The following is a 24,846-nucleotide window of genomic DNA, read 5'->3' on the forward strand; positions in this document are numbered from 1 at the left end:
CCTGCGTCAGGGGGGGATTTTATTCAACAGCTATCTGGGGACAGTCAGGTTGTGGCTCTTTGTTAAACATATAAGCCTTGTTTTCCTTTGTTTTTTAGGAGCTCAGTGATGCCCTTGGAATCAGTATTGCTGGAGGAAAAGGAAGTCCCTTAGGAGATATCCCAATATTTATCGCCATGATTCAGGCCAGCGGTGTGGCCGCACGTACACAGAAGCTTAAAGTAAACAAAGGGGATGGTGAAGTGCTCTCAGCATGTGATGCGGTGGGTGGGAGAGGACGAGGCAGCCAGGGGCACTGTGTTTAAAACTGGAATTCCAGCAGCTATCAGAGACCCACACTGAGGGCAAAATGCATTGGAGAAAGTTTATACCTGAAATTCATTATGTCCCTGAACATATAAAAATAGTATCGTTTGTGTCAAAGCTTCTCAATGAAAGAAGAAATGGCAGCTCATTTGCAAAGCCTCCCATATCATTTTTAGCACCTCATTTCACCCAAAATTGATTTTCACCTGAGAGATTTGACCTTAGACTCTTCCTTCCATCAAAAGAATCAACATCCATGGGCTTCTCTGGTGGCGCAATGGTTGAGAGTCCACCTGCCAGTGCAGGGGACACGGGTTCGTGCCCTGGTCCGGGAAGATCCCACATGCCGCGGAGCGGCTGGGCCCGTGAGCCATGGCCGCTGAGCCTGCGCGTCCGGAGCCTGTGCTCCGCAACAGGAGAGGCCACAGCAGTGAGAGGCCCGCATACCGCAAAAAAAAAAAAAAAGAATCAACATCCTTATGAATTTTTTTCCCCCATCGCTCCTTAATCTTAACTTAGGTAGAAAAAATAAAGCAGAAAACATTTGGCTTCCTCAGTAGAGCTTTATTGAACAGGTAATTTGTACACCCCACTATTACTGGCAAATGGATGTATGCAACACTACCATTACCAAGGTACAAAAGGACTTTTAATAATCAAATCTGACCCCTTTCTCGTTTCTCTGATTGGTCTGTATTTGGGGAAAGCCATAAAAATTCCTTATGCTTCTGGAACACGCATATACAATAGAGACACAGAATCTTCACAATAGCCACAAATGGGAAATATGACTTACAAAGAATTTTAAGCATTCTTCTCAAGTTTAATTTTTCTTAATGATAGTGATTTTTCTCCCACTTTTGTACCTCCAGGTTGGAGATCGGATTGTCAGCATTAATGGGCAACCTTTGGATGGGCTGTCTCACGCGGACGTGGTTAATCTGCTGAAGAACGCCTACGGGCGCATTATCCTGCAGGTATTGCGATCAATGGAACTCGCAGCTGCGAGAGGCAGATAAGTGGTGTGCAAAAAAGATTGAGCGTCACTGGCAGGAGGCATCACCGTCCAGCAGGGTGCCTGCCACTGTGAATTATGAAGGTTGAAAGCAAGAAATTATTATTTGTATTCAGAAATTCTTTAATGCCACCCATACAGGCAGTGAACATGATTATATGAAAGCATAACAAGGGGAGAAAAATTACCCTTTGCTTCACATGATAAATCAACAAGGCTTTTAGCTTCTGGTGTTCTTTTGTAAATCAGAGTTTGCAAGGAATAGAAAATGATTTCTTTTCTTATGCCCCAAAACTGTGTCTGAACTGCCCAAGTGCACTCCTTTTAAAGGAAGGGAAAAGTAACAATGCTCTTTCTCCTGTAGCATAAATGATTGCCAACACTGCTAAATGCTCACCACATAGTAGTCATCGACTAAGGCAGACAATCATATTTCAGCTGTGGTCCCCAAGAGTATTGTCCAGAGGCACAGGGAAATATACCAGGAAGTAAAAACGAGGTGTGCTGTTAATCACCCCTCCTTCGATTTCAGCACTTTGAATATCTCTGAGATTGATATCGTGTAGTGAGTGAGAGGCAGCGTACTGGCAGCAAGTTTTGTTAGTGAGTTCCCCCCAAAACGTATGATTATAATCACCATACTTCTGCAGGGGTAGTATTAAATGGTTTATAGGTAAAAAGAATAAAACCCACCATTTTGTATCTCAGAGAGAGGGCAAGCCAGCCCCTCCAATCATTCTAGCCTTTAAATAATCAGTTCGAATTGAAAAACCATAACTTTAGGGAGGACCAATTTGTGGTGCTTAACTCTCACATCTCAAATGTCTAAGTCCAAAGTGCGGAAACAGACATTTAAGTAAAAGTCAATGGCTTTCAGTACGTAGGAAGGGAATCGTAAAGTACTGCCAGTGGTTTCAAGGGAGTTTATGTGGTAGGCAACATGTTATTCAGTGATCTGGGTCCCCAAGTTTCTGTTGAACACAAACAGGAACGCTGTGTGGACTGGCTGTAGAGTCGACTTCCTTTGTCATCCTCAGGGGTTACCTCTTGTTCCACCTTCCACTGCTCCGTCATCCTCAGAACCTGCAAATCCTTGCTTTTTCTTGTTTGCAGCCCTTGCTCTTCCTTCGAGTTATGCTGACCCCTAGAGGCCATACAAGTGCAACTCTTCAATCGCAGAGCTGTGGCCCATTAGTTATACAGAATTTTACCAGGAAGTTATTGAATGATAACTATGTCAAGAAAAAAACAGTGTTTCCCTTAGCAGAATCTAGTATTATTAACATTTTTATATACCAGTATAATTTGTTCAGCTCCACCTTCTTCACAAAGAATTGAGAAGACACAGTGTAAAAGTGTAACATTACGTAAAGTACTTTAAGTGGAAATGAACTCATGCTCTCCCATGAAGAATTAACCCTTCATTCAGCCAAATTTGACACTATTCACATACTTTTGAAGGGATTCCTTATTTTTCCTATTTCTGCATTTTAAGAAAATGACTTTTGGTTTCAGAATGTTCTCGTGTTAATCACATTGGTGGTGTTATTTTGTAACAGGTGCTGTTAAAAACTTAATGGAATCCTTTGGGATTTTGACAGTTGTGATCTACACAACTCTGGGTATGGAGCACATGTGCTCTCAAAGGCTTTAAACACAGAACTCAGGAAATTCTTATGCCCTGCAACAGACACCTTTCAGTTGCATAGTCGTATTCCCTTTAATTAAAACAATGTGCATGGAATGGTACCAGCAATACAATTATCACAGCTGAGTTGTCAGTAGGTAATCATTTTTATTATCAGGTGAGCCAGCCCATTGTCAGAGTAGTAGAGAAGGTCAGATAGTTGTGTCTGATGATGTGGAAAAGACTTATTGTCGGTGCACATGGGAAGCGGTCAGCAAGTGCTGATGGCACAGGGAAGATTAGGTCTGGGTCAGTGGACTGGAGGGTGCAGAAGGGGAAGAGAGTGGAGGAGACAACTTCTGGAAGCTTCTCCCCATAGTTTAACTTGCTATTGCTAAGTATAGTAAGGAAGTAGGTATTTCTGCCCTTAAAGTCTGATGGTTTCTTACTGTCAATTATAGATTGGTCAGTGGGGATTGATTTGGGTATGGGGTCATTTCAAATGTTCTCAACTATATTTGCTTCTGTAGTCTGATAGTTTGCCTGGTTTAGTGCTTTTGTCTATGAACTACCACAAAACCGTTTTGGACAAAATCAGGTAACCCAGACTCTCTTCTAGAAAATTTTGTTTTTACCTCTTTCTTTGACAATATAGAAGATAAAAAGAGCACATCAGGGATTTTTGTCACTAAATGAACTTGTGGGGCTTGTTCTGGATCCAAACATTTTAGAATGTAGAATGTGGATGGAGGCAGCACTAACTAAACCAGGGAATATAGGAAGGGCATGTTGGGAGAGAACATTGTATTTTGAGGCATCCAGGTGGAGATATCCAGCAGGCAGAGGAAATGGGCTACCAATACTTGGGGAGACTTCAGTGCTGAAAACAGGATAAATAAAGCCATCTGAGGCTTCTTGGGGTCGACATCCCCACTGCCTGGCACATTATACTTCATAGATATTGGTTGAATAAGTGAATGTAAACAGTGGAGACAAAGACAGAGGATCAAGGCTTGGAGTCAGCAGCAACTAGGGAGAGCAGGAAAAGAGAGTCTGAAGTCAGGGAGATTAACTAAGGGTCTGTCTACAAAGTAGTTTGGAGGTCTTTGGGGACACCCTCCAAAACACAAAAAACCTGATGTAAGAGGGCCCAACTGCTGGTTAGGAGAGAGAGATGTGTCATGTTCAAGATAATATAGAGAAAACAGGGACTTCTCTTGTGCGCCCTCTTTAGAAAATGGAAGAGAATAAATAAGATACAGGATTAATTCAGGAAGTCCAATATCCAACAACCAGGAGTTTAAAAAAGAAATGAAATAAATTTAACTTAAGGTCCATTAATCAGTGAGCAAAATAAATAAAAGAATAATACCTGTATACTACATTCTAAAACTTTCAAAGAGAAAAGTATAAGCTACTTAGAAAAGAACAAGAGATTCAAATGTCACCTGACTCTTTTTCAGCAATATATTTCTGAGAAAATTACTTTAGGATATACTCCAACAAAAGAGGAAAGTAAGAGAGAGGGAAGCAGGTGGATCCAACGCTAAGGAGCATGGAAGTCCCAGGACAGCTGTGCAGCAGGCAGAGAGAATAACTTGTCCAAATCGGAGCAGGAGAAGAGGGCTCTAAGAGAAACGCCTCTGAATGAAAAAAAGAGGAACAGATAGATTACCTTGTACGTTTAACTGAATTGGAGGTTTAAGATCCAATTAAGTTGGAAAGTTTGGGGCTGAATTAGTGATAAGTATATACAAATTAAACAAAATAAGATCATTATTGACCTTGAGGACAATAAACTTATACCAAAAAAAGAGAGAGAAATGTAATCCTAGTATAGTAGTTGGCTCAGTATGAATAACATTTATATAAACACAAGTCATAATAAAAGTGATAGAACGAAACATTGTGATGCATGAAATATTAGTAGCATGAGAGTTTGCGATGTGTTCATGGAGAGGAAAATATAAGAGAGTTAAATCTTTAAAGTTGAAATAAGAGTTTCGGAAATCATTAAAACTACAAAGGTTTAAGTATATCTAAAGTAACATAAGAAAGAAGTAGAACTTAAAAATATAAAAGTTAAGTGTAAGATTTTGGCCAGCTAAATTTTCATCTGTTGGAATAGGGAGTCTATTGATGTCATCAAGATGGTAAATTTCAAAATAGTTTTATAAAGTGTATTATTTAACTTACACCTCTAGAATTGAAAAGAGAAATGTTCAGTGTGTATCTAGGGAATGAGAGTGTTGAATTTTTTTTATCATGTACTGTAATACTTAATTTTTAATCATGTGAACACAAAAGGAAATATACTAGAAAAATCTAATAGAAAAGAACCAGGAGTTAAGAATACAGTTGCTAGACCCTAACGGAGAAAAGAATTTTAAGAATAGCACACTTGAGCAGAAGCAAGAAGAACTACAATCCTGCAGCCTGTGGAACAAAAACTACATTCACAGAAAGATACACAAGATGAAAAGGCAGAGGGCTATGTACCAGATGAAGGAACAAGATAAAACCCCAGAAAAACAACTAAATGAAGTGGAGATAGGCAACCTTCCAGAAAAAGAATTCAGAATAATGAAGTGAAGATGATCCAGGACCTTGGAAAAAGAATGGAGGCAAAGATCGAGAAGATGCAAGAAATGTTTAACAAACAGCTAGAAGAATTAAAGAACAAACAAACAGAGATGAACAATACAATAACTGAAATGAAAACTACCCTAGAAGGAATCAATAGAAGAATAATTGAGGCAGAATGGATAAGTGACCTGGAAGACAGAATGGTGGAATTCACTGCTGTGGAACAGAATAAAGAAAAAAGAATGAAAAGAAATGAAGACCGCCTAAGAGACCTCTGGGATAACATTAAATGCAACAACATTCGCATTATAGGGGTCCCAGAAGGAGAAGAGAGAGAGAAAGGACCCAAGAAAATATTTGAAGAGATTGTAGTCGAAAACTTCCCTAACATGGGAAACGAAATAGCCACCCAAGTCCAGGAAGCACAGTGAGTCCCATACAGGATAAACCCAAAGAGAAACACACCGAGACACATAGTAATCAAATTGGCAAAAATTAAAGACAAAGAAAAATTATCCAAAGCAGCAAGGGAAAAATGACAAATAACATACAAGGGAACTCCCATAAGGTTAACAGCTGATTTCTCAGCAGAAACTCTACAAGCCAGAAGGGAGTGGCATGATATACTTAAAGTGATGAAAGGGAAGAACCTACAACCAAGATTACTCTACCCAGCACGGATCTTATTCAGATTCGATGGAGAAATCAAAAGCTTTACAGACAAATGAAAGCTAAGAGAATTCAGCACCACCAAACCATCTTTACAACAAATGCTAAAGGCACTTCTCTAAGTGGGAAAAACAAGAGAAGAAAAGGACCTACAAAAACAAACCCAAAACAATTAAGAAAATGGTCATAGGAACATACATATCGATAATTACCTTAAACATGAATGGATTAAATGCTCCAACCAAAAGACACAGGCTTGCTGAATGGATACAAAAACAAGACCCATATATATGCTGTCTACAAGAGACCCACTTCAGACCTAGGGACACATACAGACTGAAAGTGAGGGGATGGAAAAAGATATTCCATGCAAATGGAAATCAAAAGAAAGCTGGAGTAGCAATACTCATATCAGATAAAATAGACTTTAAAATAAAGAATGTTACAAGGGACAAGGAAGGATAGTACATAATGATCAAGGGATCAATCCAAGAAGAAGATATAACAATTATAAATATATATGCACCCAACATAGGAGCATCTCAATATATAAGGCAACTGCTAACTGCTATAAAAGAGGAAATTGACAGTAACACAATAATAGTGGGGGACTTTAACCACCTCAGTTACACCAATGGACAGATCATCCACAATAAGAATAAATAAGGAAACAGAAGCTTTAAATGACACAATAGACCAGAGAGATATAATTGATATTTATAGGACATTCCATCCAAAAACAGCAGATTACACTTTCTTCTCAAGTGTGCATGGAACATTCTCCAGGATAGATCACATCTTGGGTCACAAATGAAGCCTCAGTAAATTTAAGAAAACTGAAATCATATCAAGCATCTTTTCTGACCACAATGCTATGAGATTAGAAATCAGTTACAGGGAAGAAATCATAAAAAATCACAAACACATGGAGGCTAAACAATACGTTACTAAATAACCAAGAGATCACTGAAGAAATCAAAGAGGAAATCAGAAAATACCTAGAGACAAATGACAATGAAAACACGACGATCCAAAACCTATGGGTTGCAGCAAAAGCAGTTCTAAGAGGGAAGTTTATAGCTATACAAGCCTACCTCATGAAACAAGAAAAATCTCAAATAAACAATGTAACCTTACACCTAAAGGAACTAGAGAAAGAAGAACAAACAAAACCCAAAGTTAGCAGAAGGAAAGAAATCATAAAGATCAGAGCAGAAATAAATAGAAACAAAGAAAACAATAGGAAAGATCAATAAAACTAAAAGCTGTTCTTTGAGAAGATAAAATTGATAAACCATTAGCCAGACTCATCAAGAAAAAGAGGGAGAAGACTCAAATCAATAAAATTAGAAGTGAAAAAGGAGAAGTTACAACAGACACCGCAGAAATACAAAGCATCCTAAGAGACTACTACAAGCAACTCTATGCCAATAAAATGGACAACATGGAAGAACTGGACAAATTCTTAGAAAGGTATAACCTTCCAAGACTGAACCAGGAAAAAATAGAAACTATGAACAGACCAATCACAAGAATGAATTGAAACTGTGATTAAAAATCTTCCAACAAACAAAATTCCAGGACCAGATGGCCTCACAGGTGAATTCTATCAAACATTTAGAGAAGAGCTAACACCCATCTTTCTCAAACTCTTCCAGAAAATTGCAGCGCAAGGAACACTCCCAAACTCATTCTATGAGGCCATCATCACCCTGATACCAAAACCAGACAAAGATACTACAAAAAAAGAAAATTACAGACCAATATCACTCATGAATATAGATGCAAAAATCCTCAACAAAATATTAGCAAACAGAGTCCAACAACACATTAAAAGGATCATACACCATGATCAAGTGGGATTTATCCCAGGGATGCAAGGATTCTTCAATATACGCATATCAATCAATGATACACCATATTAACAAATTGAAGAAGAAAAACCATATGATCATCTCGATAGATGCAGAAAAAGCTTTTGACAAAATTCAACACCCATTTATGGGTAAAAACTCTCCAGAAGGTGGGCATAGAGGGAACCTACCTCAACATCATAAAGGCCATATACAACAAACCCACAGCAAACATCATTCTCAATGGTGAAAAACTGAAACCATTTCCTCTAGATCAGGAACAAGACAAGGATGTCCACTCTCACCACTGTTATTCAAAATAGTTTTGGAAGTCCTAGCCATGGCAATCAGAGAAGAAAAAGGAATACACATTGGAAAAAAAGAAATAAAACTCTCACTGTTTGCAGATGACATACTATACATAGAGAATCCTAAAGATGCTACCAGAAAACTATTGGAGCTAATCAATGAATTTGGTAAAGTTGCAGGATACAAAATTAATGCACAGAAATCTCTTGCATTCCTATACACTAATGATGAAAAATCTGAAAGAGAAATTAAGGAAACACTCCCATTTACCACTGCAACAAAAAGAATAAAATACCTAGGAATAAACCTACCTAGGGAGACAAAAGAGCTGTATGCAGAAAACTATAAGACACTAATGAAAGAAATTAAAGATGATACCAACAGATGGAGAGATATACCATGTTCTTGGATTGGAAGAATCAATATTGTGAAAATGACTGTACTACCCAAAGCAATCTACAGATTCAGTGCAATCCCTGTGAAATTACCAATGGCATTTTTTACAGAACTAGAACAAAAAATCTTAACATTTGTATGGAGCTACAACAGACCCCGAATAGCCAAAGCAGTCTTGAGGGAGAAAAACGGAGCTGGAGGAGTCAGACTCCCTGACTTCAGACTATACTACAAAGCTACAGTAATCAAGACATTATGGTACTGGCACAAAAACAGAAACATAGATCAATGGAACGAGATAGAAAGCCCAGAGATAAACCTATGCACCTATGGTCAACTCATCTTTGACAAAGGAGGCAAGGGTATACAGTGGAGAAAAGACAGTCTCTTCAATAAGTGGTGCTGGGAAAACTGTACAGCTACATGTAAAAGAATGAAATTAGAACACTCTCTGACACCATACACAAAAATAAACTCAAAACGGATTAAAAACCAAAATGTAAAGCCAGACACTATTAAACTCTTAGAGGAAAACATAGGAAGAACACTCTCTGACATAAATCACAGCAAGATCTTTTTTGATCCACCTCCTAGAGTAATGGAAATAAAAACAAAAATAAACAAATGGGACCTAATGAAACTTCAGAGGTTTTGCACAGCAAAGGAAACCATAAACAAGATGAAAAGACAACCCTCAGAATGGGAGAAAATATTTGCAAATGAATCAATGGACAAAGGATTAATCTCCCGAATATATAAACAGCTCATGCAGCTCAATATTAAAAAAACAAACAACCCAATCCAAAAATGGACAGAAGACCTAAATAGACATTTCTCCAAAGAAGACATACAGATGGCCAAGAGGCATATGAAAAGCTGCTCAACATCACTAATTATTAGAGAAATGCAAATCAAAGCTACAATGAGGTGTCACCTCACACCAGTTAGAATGGGCATCATCAGAAAATCTACAAACAACTAATGCTGGAAAGGGTGTGGAGAAAAGGGAACCCTCTTGCACTGTTGGTGGGAATGTAAATTGATACAGCCACTATGGAGAACAGTGTGGAGGTTCCTTAAAATACTGAAAATAGAACTACCATATGACCCAGCCATGCCACTACTGCACATATACCCAGAGGAAACCATAATTCAAAAAGACACATGCGGGCTTCCCTGGTGGCGCAGTGGTTGAGTTGAGAGTCCACCTGCCAACGCAGGGGACACAGGTTTGTGCCCCAGTCCGGGAAGATCCCACATGCCGCGGAGCAGCTAGGCCCGTGAGCCATGGCTGCTGAGCCTGTGCGTCCGGAGCCTGTACTCTGCAACAGGAGAGGCCACAACAGTGAGAGGCCCACGTACCCCCCCAAAATAGAAGACACATGCACCCCAATGTTCATTACAGCACTAGTTACAATAGCCAGGTCATGGAAGCAACCTAAATGCCCATCGACAGATGAATGGATAAAGAAGATGTGGTACATATATACAATGGAATATTACTCAGCCATAAAAAGGAACGAAATTGGGTCATTTGTTGAGACATGGATGGATGTAGAGACTGTCATACAGAATGAAGTAAGTCAGAAAGAGAAAAACAAATATAGTATCTTAACACATATATGTGGAACCTAGAAAAATGGTACAGATGAACCAGTTTACAGGGCAGAAATTTAGACACAGATGTAGAGAACAAACGTATGGACACCAAGGGGGGGAAGTGCGAGGGGGGTGGGGACGGTGGTGGGTTGAATTGGGCCATTGGGATTGACATGTATACACTGCTGTGTATAAAATGGATGACTAATAAGAGACTGCTGTATAAAAAAATAAAATTAAAAAAATAAAAAACAAATTTATAGAAATTTGTAAAAAGAACTACCTCAAACCAAACTACATCTAGAAATTAAACAATTGGGGATATTGAAATAATTTTTTTTAAAAAGAAGGTTGATGCAAATGCCTTCGGGCTGTAGTTATCCTGGGGGTGATGGGTTTGTCTCCTTGCTTCCCTGCAAAAGACCAAACTATCAGTGAAACTGCTTCACATTTCCCATCCAGCCCTTTGTATTCCACTCCTACAAAATGGGCAGGAGCTCAGGGATCCTAGGTTTTAATATTGTCCGTTATTGTGAGGCCCATCTTATTTCAGGGTTGGGAGTGAGCAAGAAGCCTTCAGGTTTTAGAGGGATATGAGTTTTTCTGTAAGTTTTTCTATATTAGTGTTTTTACATTTTCTAGCTAGATAAATTTATTTTTTACCCAAATAGAACTATGGCTTTGGTTTTACAGTTTATATGGACTCCTGAAAGTTTATTAAAGTTCAAAAGTTTTTTTCCTAGAACATCCATGGGGTGTATATCTCCTACCTCCCAACCCCTCTCCTTGTAGTACTGGGGGGAGGGATGAGTTTTTCCCACCTGTTGCCAAGCACAGCCATGAAGATCACCTCTACTTGCAGCTGCTTGTTTGACTCTCTGCCCCTCTTTCTTCCCAGCTCCATGTCTAGACTGTACTTCATTATATGCAGGGTGAAGCATATCTCTAGGTGTGAGGGTCCAAGACCAGGTCTGTACCCTCTCACTAGGCGATTTGCCTCACACTGAATTCAATTAAGAGCACAGGGTTCCAAAAAAAGAAGAAAGAAAAAGGGCACAGGATTCTAGAGTAAAATGGCGTGGGTTTGAATCCAGCCTTCACTCCTTAGCTGAACTTGAGAAAGTTACTTAACCTCTCTGCTCCAGGTTCCTCTGTCTGTAGTATGGGAATAATTATGGTACCTACGTCTGTAGGGACTCAGAAGAGTGCTTAGCATAGAGGAAGTGCTCAGTTTATATTCAGTATCATGGTGCTGTTATATGTTGAATAAATGAGCCAGTAAAGAAAGGAGCAGGTTGCCATCAAGTCTTGGCTTTTGAAGGTATCTTAGAAAAAGTAATATTTTACTGACTTTCTTCTTCAGCCCCATAACAGATGGTCTGGTTCATGGACAGCTGAGAGTACATGTCCAGATTCCCATCAAGTATAGGAATCCCCCCTCACCATATCCCAAATCGGTAGAGTTTTGAGTCTCTGAGTCCTTGCTTTGTGGGGGGCTCATGTCCTAACAAGTTGAGCCATTCCATTCTGTAACTGCCTTAGTTATTAGATTTTTTTCTTCTTAAAAAGACCCAGAACCAATCTCCTTGTAACCTCTATCAATCTCACTCTGTTCCATGGAAATTCAGAATATTGAACCCTGTACGCCCTATTCCTTAGGAAGGTTTTAGCTTCATTCATTTATTCATTCCACAAATGCTTATTAAGCAGTTGTGTGCCAGGCACCTTCACATTGAGAAGCTGTCCTTATCCTCATGAATCCTGTGATTGGGTGGGAAAGACAGCTAACAGTCACACAAATACGTGTCATGACGATTTGTAAGGAATACTTAGAGCGCTACGGAAAGGAAAACGGGAAATTAATTTGAACATGGGTAGTCAAAGAAGGCTTGTATAATGGAAGTGACCAACTGGTTTGGTGGAGGGGAGGGGGCGGGACTCCATGCAGAAAGAACTGTGGAATGTGGGGTGGAGTGGAAGACATAGATGGGATTAGAGGGGTAGGCTAGGAAGGACATGTGTGTGTATAGTTAGGGAGTCTTAATTTTATTCCAGGTACAAAGAAAGACCACTGAAAGGTTTTAAGCAGGGGAGGGCCATTATCCATTTTATATTTAAAAAGATAACTGGCTGTTGTGTGGAAGAGAGATTAGAAGAGGGTGAGTGGGGATTCCAGGTAAAAGACAGCTGATGATGATTGATTGAATTAGGATGGTCACCAGAGAGATGAAAAGGAAACAAACTTGAGAAGTATATTGGAGGTAGAGTCCAGAGGATTTGGTGGTAGATTATTCAGAATAAGCATCAGTTAGGTTAGCATTCTAGTACCTTTCCAGCTGGGCAGTCACCAGCCAACAATCGGGTATTTTCAATATAATACCTAGTGGGTTTCTAATTAGGCAGCTGGAGGTGCCATCTATTAAGAAGAGGAAACCTAGAGGGAAAATGAATAGAAGGGATTTGGTTGTTGGATCAAGAATTTGGATTCGGTTGTGTTAAATTAGGCTTTGAGATATTAAAATGCAGATGTTGAGTTGGCAAATTGGATATAACAGACTAAGCTGGGAATTGTTAGCACGTTGTTGGAATTTAAAGCTGTGGGAATGTGTATGCTGTGACCTAGACCCTGAGTGTGCAAGTGGGAAGTGGGCCAGGACTGAGCCACGAGGGGTGAGTAGAATAGCAGAGATGGAAGCTGCAGGAGAAAGGCCGGAGAGTGGGTCATGGGAGTCTGGGTCTGGCAACAGGGATGGAAAGTGGAATGGATTGGGGTTTTGAAAATGATGTAGGCTGAGAGTAGGTAGGATTACATAGGTCACATGCAAAGACAACTCCTCCACTACATTTGCTGGGGAGGAGAGGAAAAAAAAACAGAAACTGGTGGTAAGTGCAGAGGAGAGTCTATCATTTTCTTTTTTGTTGTTTATCCTAAATATTCCCCCAATTTGTTCATTCTTTAGATTATAGTATTTCCAGAAGATCCTAAAACTTATAGATAGAAATGTTTTCCCCCAGCATAGGATGCTTCACCCAAAATGTGTTCTGATCCAGCCAGGGCTGGGGCCAGGGCCAGCCTGTGGCTTCCTTGTCTAAATACTCTATTAATAGATGCAACTAAGCTTAACTATTTAGGTAGTCATGCCCTCTGTCGGCTTATTCTGAAACTGCAATCAAATCAAGGTCTTGCATTGTTGTCAAGCTAAGTCCCTTCACTCTGTACTTGAGTGCTCTTATCTGGAAGAACTGTCAATCAGAAGCAGGGGAAGACCAGGAGTTCTTGAGAAAGAATCTCTGATAACTAGTTGAGGTGGAAGACAACTCCAGGATAAGCAGACAAGGCAGGCTATTTATGATTCCTCTTTAACAGATGAAGAAACTGAAACTCAAGCCACAGTATCATTTAAGTGGCAAAAACTGAACTTCAGATCTTCATTCTGTCAGAGCTATACCATATTTCTTCTTAATTCTTTGGAATGTTTTTGCAGAATAGAAATATAAGTAAATGTTTAAATGTTGGTTGTTCTATACTTTTGTTTGGGACCCTCTAAAAGGCAAATCATAGGAAGTAAGAGATATTCTTTCTTTCATTCACCAAATATTAATTGAACACCTACTATATGCTAGACATGTTCTACATAAGGGGCATACAGTAGTGAATAAAACAGACAAACTTCATGCCCTCACATTCTAATATGAAGTGGTAAGACAATAAATAAGGCAAGATATATAATTAATTAGATAGTAATGGTAGTAAGAAGGAAATATAAAGCGGAGAAGGAAGATGTTGTTAAACAAAATGCAGCTGAGTGAGTTTGAAGATCTATTTGGCTTTATCCAATGATTCATGAATTGGGCAGCATCCCATTTAACAAGTAGAATGGAACTCCAAGGATCTATACAATATAGAAGGCTTTTATAGGGAGACGGAGGGTGGGACAAGGAAGTTAAAAAGTGGATTATTTCAGGCAAGGTCACCTTCCCTTCCTGGGAAGGCAGGGGGTCTTATCAAGCAGATCCCCTCACTGGTGTTGATGAGGAAATTCCAGACTGATTGTTTTAAAATTCCACTCCAAGGAGGGGCTGAAACTGCAGTTAGGTTAGGTGTTAATTCCTAGTAGGGCTTAGCATACATGACTATTTTGGGCCTGTTTCTTTTCTTTTTTTTCTTAATTAATCTTTTAATTAAAGTATAGTTGATTTACAATGTTATATTAGTTTCAGGTGTACAACATAGTACTTCAATATTTTATGGATTATACTCCATTTAAAGTTATTATATAATATTAGCTATATTCCCTGTGCTGTACATTACATCCTTGTATTTTATTTATTTTGTACCCAGTAGAGTGTGCTTCTTAATCCCCTTCCCCTCTCTTGCCCCTTCCCACTTCCCTCTCCCCACTGATAACCACTAGTTTGTTCTCTGTATCTATGAGTCTGTTTCTGTTTTGTTATATCCATTCATTTACTTTATTTTTTAGATTCCGCATGTAAGTGAAAACATACAGTATTTGTTTTTTCTCTGTCTGCTTACTCCACTCAGCATAATTCCCTCCAGTTCCATCCATGTTCTTGCAAATGGCAAATTTCTTTTTATGGCTGAGTAATATTCCGCTGTATATAGCCACCACACCTTCTTTATCCATTCATCTGTTGATGGTCACTTGTGTTGTTCTGTACTGTTTTCCATTACGGCTGCACCAATTTGCATTCCAGCCAGCAGTGTACTAGGGTTCCCTTTTCTCCACATCCTTACCAATTTATTATTTGTGGTCTTTTTAACAATAGCCAGCCTGACAGGTGTGAGGTGATATCTCATTCAGTAGGTTGTTTTTTTTTATTTTGTTGATGGTTTCCTTCACTGTGCAAAAACTTTTTAATTGCTTCCCATTTGTTTATTTTTGCTTTTTGTTTCCCTTGCCTGAGGAGACAGATTCAAAAAAATATTGCTAAGACTTATGTCAGTGAGTTTACTGCTCATGTTTTCCTCTAGGAGTTTTATGGTTTCCAGTCTTGCATTTAGGTCTTTAATTCATTCTGAGTTTATTTTTGTATGTGGGGTGTGAAAAAAATGTTCTACTTTCATTCTTTTACATGTTCTTGTCCAGTTTTCACAGCATCACTTATTGAAGACACTGCCTCTTCCCCATTGCATATTTTTGCCTCCTTTGTCATAGATTAATTGACCATAAGTGTGTGGGTTTATTTCTGGTTTCTCTATTCTGTTCCAGTGACCTATGCATCTGTTTTTGTGCTAGGGGCCTGTTGTTTCTTTGTAAGCAATATAAAATGTTGGGCTGGGGTGTTGGTGTGGGACTTTTGGTTAGGGTGGCCAAGGACGGTGACTTCAGAGTACAGACCTGAGGGAAGTGAAGGAGCTGCGGGCAGAGCATTCCAGGCAGAATGCACAGCACTCACAAAGCGCCAAGGTGGAGATGTCTCTGGCATGTTAGAGGAACAGCCAGGGGCCAGCATGGCTGGAGCAGGGTGAACACAGGGGAGAATGTTTGGAGACGAAAGTGGAGACATAACCGGGCAGATCACCTATAGATGACCTTATAGACCATCTAAGAACTCCAGCATGTGATCCAGGGGGCTCCAGATTTCCCTTGGATGGTTTTAAGCAGAGGACTGAAATAATCTTCTGTATTTTAACAGGAACATTCTAGCTGCTATAGACTGAGTGGGGGAGGGGCTGAAGCAGGGAGATGAGTAAGGAGGCTTTTGTAAAACTCCAAGCAAGAGATGATTTTATAGAGACTTCCCTGGAGGTCCAGTGGTTAAGACACCTCGCTTCCACTGCTGGGGGCATGGTTTTGATCCCTGGTTGGGGAACTAAGATCCTACATGCCACGTGGCACGGCCAAAGAACAGAAAAAAAAGAGAGAGAGAGAGAAAAAGAGATGATTTTATAGAAAGACCAGTTGAATTTTTTGAGGATTGAAAGTGGGTTGTGAAAGGAAGAGTCGTCAAGGATGACACCAAGGTGTTTGCTGAGACTGGAAGAATGAAGTTGCATTACCTGAGATGAGGAAGGCCAGGGAGCAGAGGAGGGGTGGCGGAGTGGCTCAGTGCTGGACACGTTAGATTTGAGATACCTGCTGGGCATCCCATTAGGGATGTCAAATTGGTGATTGGGTGTGTCGGTCTGGAGTTAAGTAAGAGGTGGTGCTGGAGAGACAGATTCGGGAATTCTCATTACATAGATGATATTTAAATTCATAAAGGAGTATGAGGTGAGATGACCAAGGGGATGTTGAGATGGAAAGATAAGAAGCTCCAGGAGTGAGCCCTGTGGCACTCTGATAGAGTTTGGGGAGCTATGAAAAAAATGGCCAGAAGGTGGAAAGGAAACTAGTAAAGTGTAGTGTCATAGAAGCCAAATGAAGAAAATAGTTTGAGAAAGAATAATCCATTGTGTCAAATTCTGTAAATAGATTAAATAAGACTGAGAACTGACCATTGGATAGAGTATGGTTTCTCTAATTCTTCCCTGACTTATAATGGATTGTCTTGTTCTGACTCCCCCCGCTCCCCCGCCCAGGTTGTGGCAGATACCAATATCAGTGGCATAGCAACTCAGCTTGAGAACATGTCTACGGGCTACCCCCTTGGTTCACCCACTGCCAAGCACCATCTGGAGGACACAGAGTGAGTATTCTAGATGCAGAGTGCCTCTTATGTGTGTGGGCAAAGCTCAGTGAGACCTTTTCCAGATTGTAGAGTGTGCTCCCTAAAGGAGAGGAATGGGAAAGTACACGTTACCCTCTCTGACTCCTAGGGAATCTCCAAGAAAGCAACCGGGTTGCCCTACTTCTCACAAGGCTTTGCTCCACCACGTGAGTTCTTCACAGACTGTTAGCACAGGGCCTGCACACACCGCACCTGGCCACTGGAACTGGTGCCTGTGCCCTCTCCCCTCAGAATCCTCAGATTTATAGCCCAGATGCGCCCTTCTTCATTATGCAAGGAACCAGGTTTCCTCAGTTTTCTAAGCTAAAATCTTGTTCTGAGGTTAAATCTTCTCGTCATACTTGCTGGCATTTTTTACTAAAACCTGTCACTGCAGTTAAAGTTGCTCATTAAAGCAGTGTTTCTCAAACTAGAATGTCCATAAGAATAACTCAAACAGCATATTTAAATATGCTAATTCCTCTGGCCCATTCTCAGAGATTCTGAGTAGGTGGTCTAGGGTGAGTTCTCCAGGACAGTGTTGCTGCAGATAAGCCGAGGACCCACACTTTGAGAAATGCTGCCCAAAGTTATTCGTCTCGACTCTACCAGTGCCTGGTCACCAGCTGGTGCTCAATAAATGTTTGTTGGCTGATCCGAACCCTTTATTGGAAGAATCTGATGGTCACAGCCATTCCCAACTTTTTCCTGATTGCTCATTAACTTAAATGACAGCTTTGAGTTTGTCTTTCTTGAGGAAAGAATATTAAACTAGGCTCATTTTACTTTTTTCTCATTATGAAAGTAATGAACACTTGCTATTAAAATGTGACAAATACATGAAAGTATAACATTTTCAGGCTAGAATGACCATTTATTTAAAAAACAAAAAAAGAAATCAGGACTCTTATATGAAGAATAGTATACACTTAGCATCCTTCAACATGTCCATGGAACTACTGAGATGCCCTGTGATCTTGGGTCTTTTGCTATGATTCCACAGCTCCTGGCAGGTTGGGAACTACTAGGATAAAAGAATTTAAAAATCACTTATAATCTGACCACTGTTAACATTTGGAGTTTTTGTGTTTTTTTTTTACTAGTCTTCTAAGCGAAAGTAAATTAAAACTAACTAGCAGTGTGAGATAAATGGAGGTAAACTCCATCTAATGCTGCCAGTGGAGGAGTGAAGCTGCATTCCTCCCTCTCCCGGAGAAAACAGACTCTAATTGTGAATAGGTACAATTATGAAGGTCTCTAATGATTCGGTGGCCCCCAGGGGCTAGCTCTAAAACAATGGCCTTGGACATCTAGGTTCCCATTTCAATATCCTCGGAAATAGGGCTGGCTGTGTTTGAAAGAGGAGACATGAATCAAGTTCATGTCTAGCCAGTGGCCTATTACTGAGGGTGCTTGTAAGGCCACAAAGTGATGAAACGTAGAGCCTTATTCATGACGTCATTACCATTCAGCCACAGGGGATAATACTTCATTATTTCAGCAGATATTTATTGAGTGCCTTCCTAAGGCTAGACACTACAAGTGCTGGGTCCTGCGGACTCAAACTTAGAAACGTAGGTGAAGGCATTGCCCCAGTCCTCATAGAACTGCCAGAGGATTGGAAAAACAGACCCATAAATCCATGGTTATAAAAGAGTTAGTAGGTGTTGGAGAGCTTTGTTCAGTGAGAGAGAGAAGTAAGCACAGAGTCCTGTGAAGCCATGGAAGAGAGGCATAACTCAGCTAGGGAGGGTACTTGGAGGCACTAATGCTTAACCTGAGTTTTTAAATAATTGGAAAAACCAGGAGTGGCATTCAAAAGAGGTAATAATATATACGGTATAGACATTCAGCAATTACTATGGATGCCTGCTGTAAACAACCAGCAAGTGCATAGCAAACAACTGGTATCAGTGGGAAGCAGCTGAAAATCAAGCTTAAAATAAGCCAGGCAGAATCGAGGAGGAGGAGAGGGAAGAATATTCTAGTCAGACAGAACAGCATATTCAAAGGTTGCTCATATCTCAGTTTCGCAAATTTCTCCGAGTACACGAATGGCTGCATTTATATCAGGTGGCTCTGCCTCTCGGATGTGCGTGCTGCCGCAAAACAAGTGGCCCTGCCAGGATACGCATATGAACCTCCTGCCGATAAGACGACAGGGCCCAGGTACCATAGTTCCTTTAGGTCTTTACCGTTTGGACAACCACGTATGGGAATAAGAAATTGGCATTAGTTAAGCTTAGCTTTAACTCCTTGAGCCCACACGTGTAATTTAATTTTTACCCATGTTGTTTCTGAGAGAGATGACTTCCACACTGGACAAAGCTTTGAAAATCTAAATTATACATTTGAAACAAATTGTCTTTATCCATTTTGCTTCACCTTGGTTTCTCTCTTCTCTCCTGGATTTCAGTTCTCATTTACGTAGTCGTGATTCTGAGGGTGTGATAGGCACAGCGCTTGGTGCTGGGAATGCCCAGAGGGCGGAGGCTTAAGGAGTTGATAATCTGGTAGAGGAGAAAGATGGTTAAGAAATCATGATACAGTATGACAAGTGCTGTATGGACATCTGGACCAAGAACAAAGGGAGCACAGAGAAGGTGGGGGTGAATGCTTCCAAGGGGGTCAGGAAAGCATCGCATTGGAGATTGGAGGTGGGTTTTGAAGAATGAGTTCCCACACTCAGTGGAAGTGGGGATCAGGTGCAGCGAGGATATTCAAGCAGAATAACAGCAGCCATTACTGAGCTCTAGGGCTGCCGTCACCTGTTCTGATCAGAGGTCCACCTGTGGGCTGTGGTGTACACCAAGTTCAGGTGATACCCCGCCTCTCCATCTCCATGCATGTTCTTCAAAGATGTAAAGACAGTTCCATTCAGCTCTAGACAGTAAGTTAAAAAGTTAAAAACTAAGCAAAAAAAAGAGTGCTTTGACAACTTCAGCATCATGACTTTATTTACAGTTAAAAAACAGTGGGTTTTATGAAAGAGAAACCTCTAAAACATCAAAATATTGGCATGATATAGGAAATTCAAAACTAAGTTTCTAGATTGCTTTCTGACAGTTTGATTTGATAAACTGACCATCATCATTTCGCAGTATGAAAGTCTCTCTCAAATCTGTGTTCTTCCATTAAAATGAAATTCCCTCTCAATATCTATTCTTGAATTAAACAGCGTGCATTGTGTTTTCAGAACACCTCCACCTAAGATTATTACTTTGGAGAAAGGCTCTGAAGGATTGGGGTTTAGTATTGTAGGGGGTTATGGAAGTCCCCATGGAGACCTGCCAATTTATGTCAAGACTATATTTGCAAAGGTATTTTTTTCCTTTTTACTGTACTTTTTTTTTTTTTTTAAATAAAACTTAGGTGAGATTTTTTTTGTGTTTTGCTTTGCTTTACTTTGGGTGATACCTGAATGTGTGCATGTATGCTTGTTTCATTTTCATCTTATAGGAAATTCCCACACCACACTAGTGCAAGAAGTGTTCTTTTATAAAAGTGGAGTCACAAGAAGTGTAATATTCTTTAGACCCTTTTACAAAAGCAGATGCTAACAGATTTTAAAGAGTGTCTTCTTTCAACAACCAGTGTAAGGAATATGGCATGCTCTTTGCAAGAGCTCTTTGGCCTTGGAAGTATTGTTCTTGCGAAAACAAAGATTTAGCTTTCTACTTTAAGATATTGCAGAGGGCCATGGCATAAAGCTTTGTACAAGCCTGGGATCAGTGCAGCATTAATGGCTGCCCAACCTCAGGATGCTTTAGCTGCAGGTGGTTTCTCTCTTCCAATAGTCTGCCAAGTACTTGCAGGATTAACCCAGTGAGTTAGGCTAAGACTGGATAACAAGGGACTTCCCTGGCAGCGCAGTGGTTAAGAATCCGCCTGCCAATGCAGGGGACATGGGTTCGAGCCCTGGTATGGGAAGATCCCACATGCTGCAGAGCAACTAAGCCCGCATGCCACAACCACTGAAGCCCGTGCACCTAGAGCCTATGCTCCACAACAAGAGAAGCCACTGCAATGAGAAGCCTGTGCAGTGCAACGAAGAGTAGCCCCTGCTCACCGCAACTAGAGGAAAGCCCACGCACAGCAACGAAGACCCAACGCAGCCAAAAATTAAATAAATAAATTTATAAAAAGAAAAAAAAAGGGTGGATAACGGTATCTTTCAAGAATTAAGTAGTCCAATTCATCCTACTTAATACACAGGTCATAGTGTAGGTTTCTACTGCTGCCACTAGATAGCTCTTAGATAAGTTTTTAATTTCATTATTAAAGTTGGAATTTTAATTTGTTATAAACTTTTAAGATCTCTGAAAGTATTTAGTTTTGATACTACAACTTTATTCTTCATTGCCTTTATCACAATCATTTATTAATTGATCCAATTGCCTCCTAGTTCTTTATTTTCCTAAAAAAATAAAGGCCTTTCACAGAAGAAATAAGACAGATTCTTTCTCTTTCCAGAAAGCTGTACTATACACTATATACAAGTTTGCTTTTACCTATGCAGAAGTTATCACCTGTTAATTGGGTGTAACCGTGACCTGACATAAGCCTCAAGTTGTTTGGCGTTTGCTTTTGGAACGCATTAGGCAGCTACAGATTTTTTTTTTTTTTTTTTTTTCCGCGGTACGCGGGCTTCCCACTGTTGTGGCCTCTCCCGTTGTGGATCACAGGCTCCGGACGCGCAGGCTCAGTGGCCATAGCTCATGGGCCCAGCTGCTCCACGGCATGTGGGATCTTCCCGGACCGGGGCACGAACCCGTGTCCCCTGCATCGGCAGGCGGACTCTCAACCACTGCACCACCAGGGAAGCCCAAGCAGCTACAGATTTACACACCTGTTTCCATCTTGCTAGGATGCCTGTTAAGGGGGCATGTTATTCCCATACACACATCTGTTGACCTGATGATGGATGAACAGGGAAAGGAAAGGCAGATCAGAAACGTTCTGGATGACAGTGCTGCCCCAGTCTGATAATTCCCAAGGTGGATAAACCACCTACAAACCCTCCTTTTCCTAGGATAACACCTTAAGTAGCTATGATAATGATTCTTTGGGAGGATTGTTATACTTTGCATTTAAAAGAGCCAGCTATGGAGATAATGACAGTGGAATGGCTGCAAAGTGAGCCCCCACTAAGCTAAAGATTCCCCCCATAGGAGTTTTGATCTAGGAACTACAGCTATATGTTTTCCTTTTTTTATTTTAAACACTGAACATACATTCTTTAAAATGTTTATCTCTGATTCAGGTTTCTGGACCTCAGATGTCCGCAGGCTGGACACAGGGTGTGGATTATTACGTGACCTTTTTGGTGTCCTAAGCATCTTTTAACAGTTCTCTTGCTCAACTAAGAAATTATTGTGGCCCATCCAGATCTTTTCTTCCCCTCCAGAAGCAGGAAGCATCACAGACACTTAGGGTGTGTAGGATTTGCCAGGCTTAATCCGTCTGATTAACTGGCCGGCAGGGCCTTCCATTTTCTTTCAGGTGTTTGGTTGGAAACTTCAGAATCAAAGCCAACTTTAGATCTTAGTCCCTTCAGCAGCCGAATTTTACCATAAGCCAACAAGAGATTGGCCTAAAGACTTCAACAGCCCTGAAAATGGAGGGAGCAGTTTTTTGGAGCCTGTGAAATCTGAAAACATGAGTTTGATCATCATTCGTTTCATTTTATTATACTACCGCCATGATTGAGTAAATACGGTGTGCCGTACACTTAATCCTTGGAACAGGGTGAAAGATAGATAATAGAGCCTATATAACAGTGTAGGGAAGGCGAAGTGACCAAACTTGGACACAGCAAGTGGGTAAGGCCACGTTTCCAAGCTAGATGGAGGTCTGTCCGTGAGCCATTTATTTCTTCCTTCCCTTGTTTAGTCTACAGATGCCACATTAATAACGTAGGAGAGGAGATTCAGGTCAGTGTAATTATCAGGTAAGCATGGCAATACCTGAAATAGTGTACACATCCTAGAAAGCCGAAAAATCGACCTTTTTTGCATTAGTGAAAATGAAAACTTGAAGAGCTTAATGTGCTCTTTAAAGAACTAATTACACAGGTATCTGAGGTTAACTGAAACCCTTAAATCTCAGCATGTAAAATTTATTAAAATCGAGTTAGATTTATCCATTAGCACTACGTGTTTAATCCTGTCTTTGGTGCAGTTAACACACTTTCTTAAAAGAAAAGAAAATTTTGAATAAAGCTGCAAATTATTTAATCTTGATATTTTCCCCCCAGTATAGTCCTGGTTTTGAATATTCTTTATTACATTTTTTACAGGAATTCCATCCTTTTCACGGCTTTGAAATTCTAGATAATTCACCCACCACCTCAGGACCTCCATGCTGTAGGACACAGGTCTCTGGAGTGTTAGTGCCTCTTAGCTGGGCTTCTGCAGGAGGCCATCAGCGGCCAGGTGCCCACAGGCCTTGGTTAATTTCCCCAGTAGTTCCACATCATTTAGAGGACTCTTTTGGCACTAACTTTTCCAGGAGTTCTCACAATTACTCCAACAGATGGAGAAAGCTTCCTGTGAATCATTTTCTAGGTCTTTTATTTCCTTACTCATCCAAAGTATTTCTAGTAATATCATGGCGTTTTTGATACTCAGCTTTGGAAGGAAGAAAAGCCCAAGTTTCACTTGCTTTGTGCCATTCTGAAGAACCATGCATGACTGAAATATGTAATGAAAGTAGTCATTTAGAAACCTATTTAGATGGATCAAAGGTAAAGTTGAAGCTATTGAATATATTACAAAATTTTAGAAATGCTCCACTTCTGTGTATTTTTATATTTATATATATATGTATATAGAACAGCTTTATCGAGATATGTTCACATACCATAAAATTCACCCATTTAGAGGATAAAACTAATACCAGATTCAGTTCTGCCTTTGTATGCTACATATTCATGAATGTGACATGATATGACATTCAAATTCCATTCAGTACTGAATATTGAAATAAGGTCCTACTGGTATTAAAAGAAATGTGAACGTCAGGACATTTCTACTAGTATGTTATGTAAACAATGCATAATTATGTACTATTCAACCATTATTCAAATAACATATCCTACATTTTTCTTAGTTTTCTTAATTTAAACATATTACCTAGAAATAACTTTAATTGGTAGTTTTAAAAGTTTTTCTTTTAATAGGCACACCATAATATTAATATTATTTGAATATTAATTGCATCATCCTAGATTAAACTGGAATGTTTCTTGTTTGCAGGGAGCAGCTGCAGATGACGGCCGATTGAAGCGAGGTGATCAGATTTTAGCTGTTAATGGTGAGACTCTGGAAGGTGTTACACATGAGGAAGCTGTGGCCATTCTAAAACACCAGAGAGGAACTGTAGTCTTAACTGTGCTGTCCTGAGCCTTGGGTCCTGATCCCAAGATAGATGTGGTTGTAGAATATCCATAGGAAGACAAAGTTCTGAGGATGAAAAGCAGCCTCAGCTAAAACCCACCTTCATTCTTACCATCTCAACCTCTCTGCTTGGGAGAGATGGCCTAGGTTTCACGTGAATTTCCCAAGTTGACAATCTAATGTTTCCCAGATTCTCTCACCTCTTGGTGAGGTTAATTTCTAACAGCTGAGTCTTATGCATTTTGCATTTAACATCAATGTTTATCAACTAGTAGTAAGTGGTTCTGATTATATTTGCTGAAATGGAAGTTAACAACCTCTCATTCCTTATGTCCTTCTCTCCCCGTCCTGACTCATGGAGGCTAAACAGCAACCAGATCGCATCCGATGAACAGAAACAAATGTTAAGCAACTTGT

At 40.1% G+C, this 24,846-nt stretch overlaps 1 protein-coding gene across 2 annotated transcripts in view; it reads left to right on the top strand.

The window, feature by feature from the left end:
* PATJ (PATJ crumbs cell polarity complex component) overlaps nucleotides 1-24,435 on the top strand; it is a 340,450-nt gene extending 316,015 nt beyond the window's left edge. The window contains exons 40-44 of one of the 2 annotated variants that reach the window (XM_065889002.1): nucleotides 99-221; nucleotides 1,179-1,283; nucleotides 16,905-17,011; nucleotides 20,229-20,352; nucleotides 24,289-24,435. In XM_065889002.1, the coding sequence (XP_065745074.1) occupies nucleotides 99-221; nucleotides 1,179-1,283; nucleotides 16,905-17,011; nucleotides 20,229-20,352; nucleotides 24,289-24,435 (606 nt within the window). The remainder of the gene's footprint in view (nucleotides 1-98; nucleotides 222-1,178; nucleotides 1,284-16,904; nucleotides 17,012-20,228; nucleotides 20,353-24,288) is intronic. The other variant, XM_065889011.1, reaches the window with a different exon arrangement.
* The last annotated feature ends 411 nt before the right edge of the window (nucleotides 24,436-24,846 follow it).

The sequence above is a fragment of the Phocoena phocoena genome, chromosome 1 (assembly GCF_963924675.1).
Source record: "Phocoena phocoena chromosome 1, mPhoPho1.1, whole genome shotgun sequence".
NCBI lineage: Eukaryota > Metazoa > Chordata > Mammalia > Artiodactyla > Phocoenidae > Phocoena > Phocoena phocoena.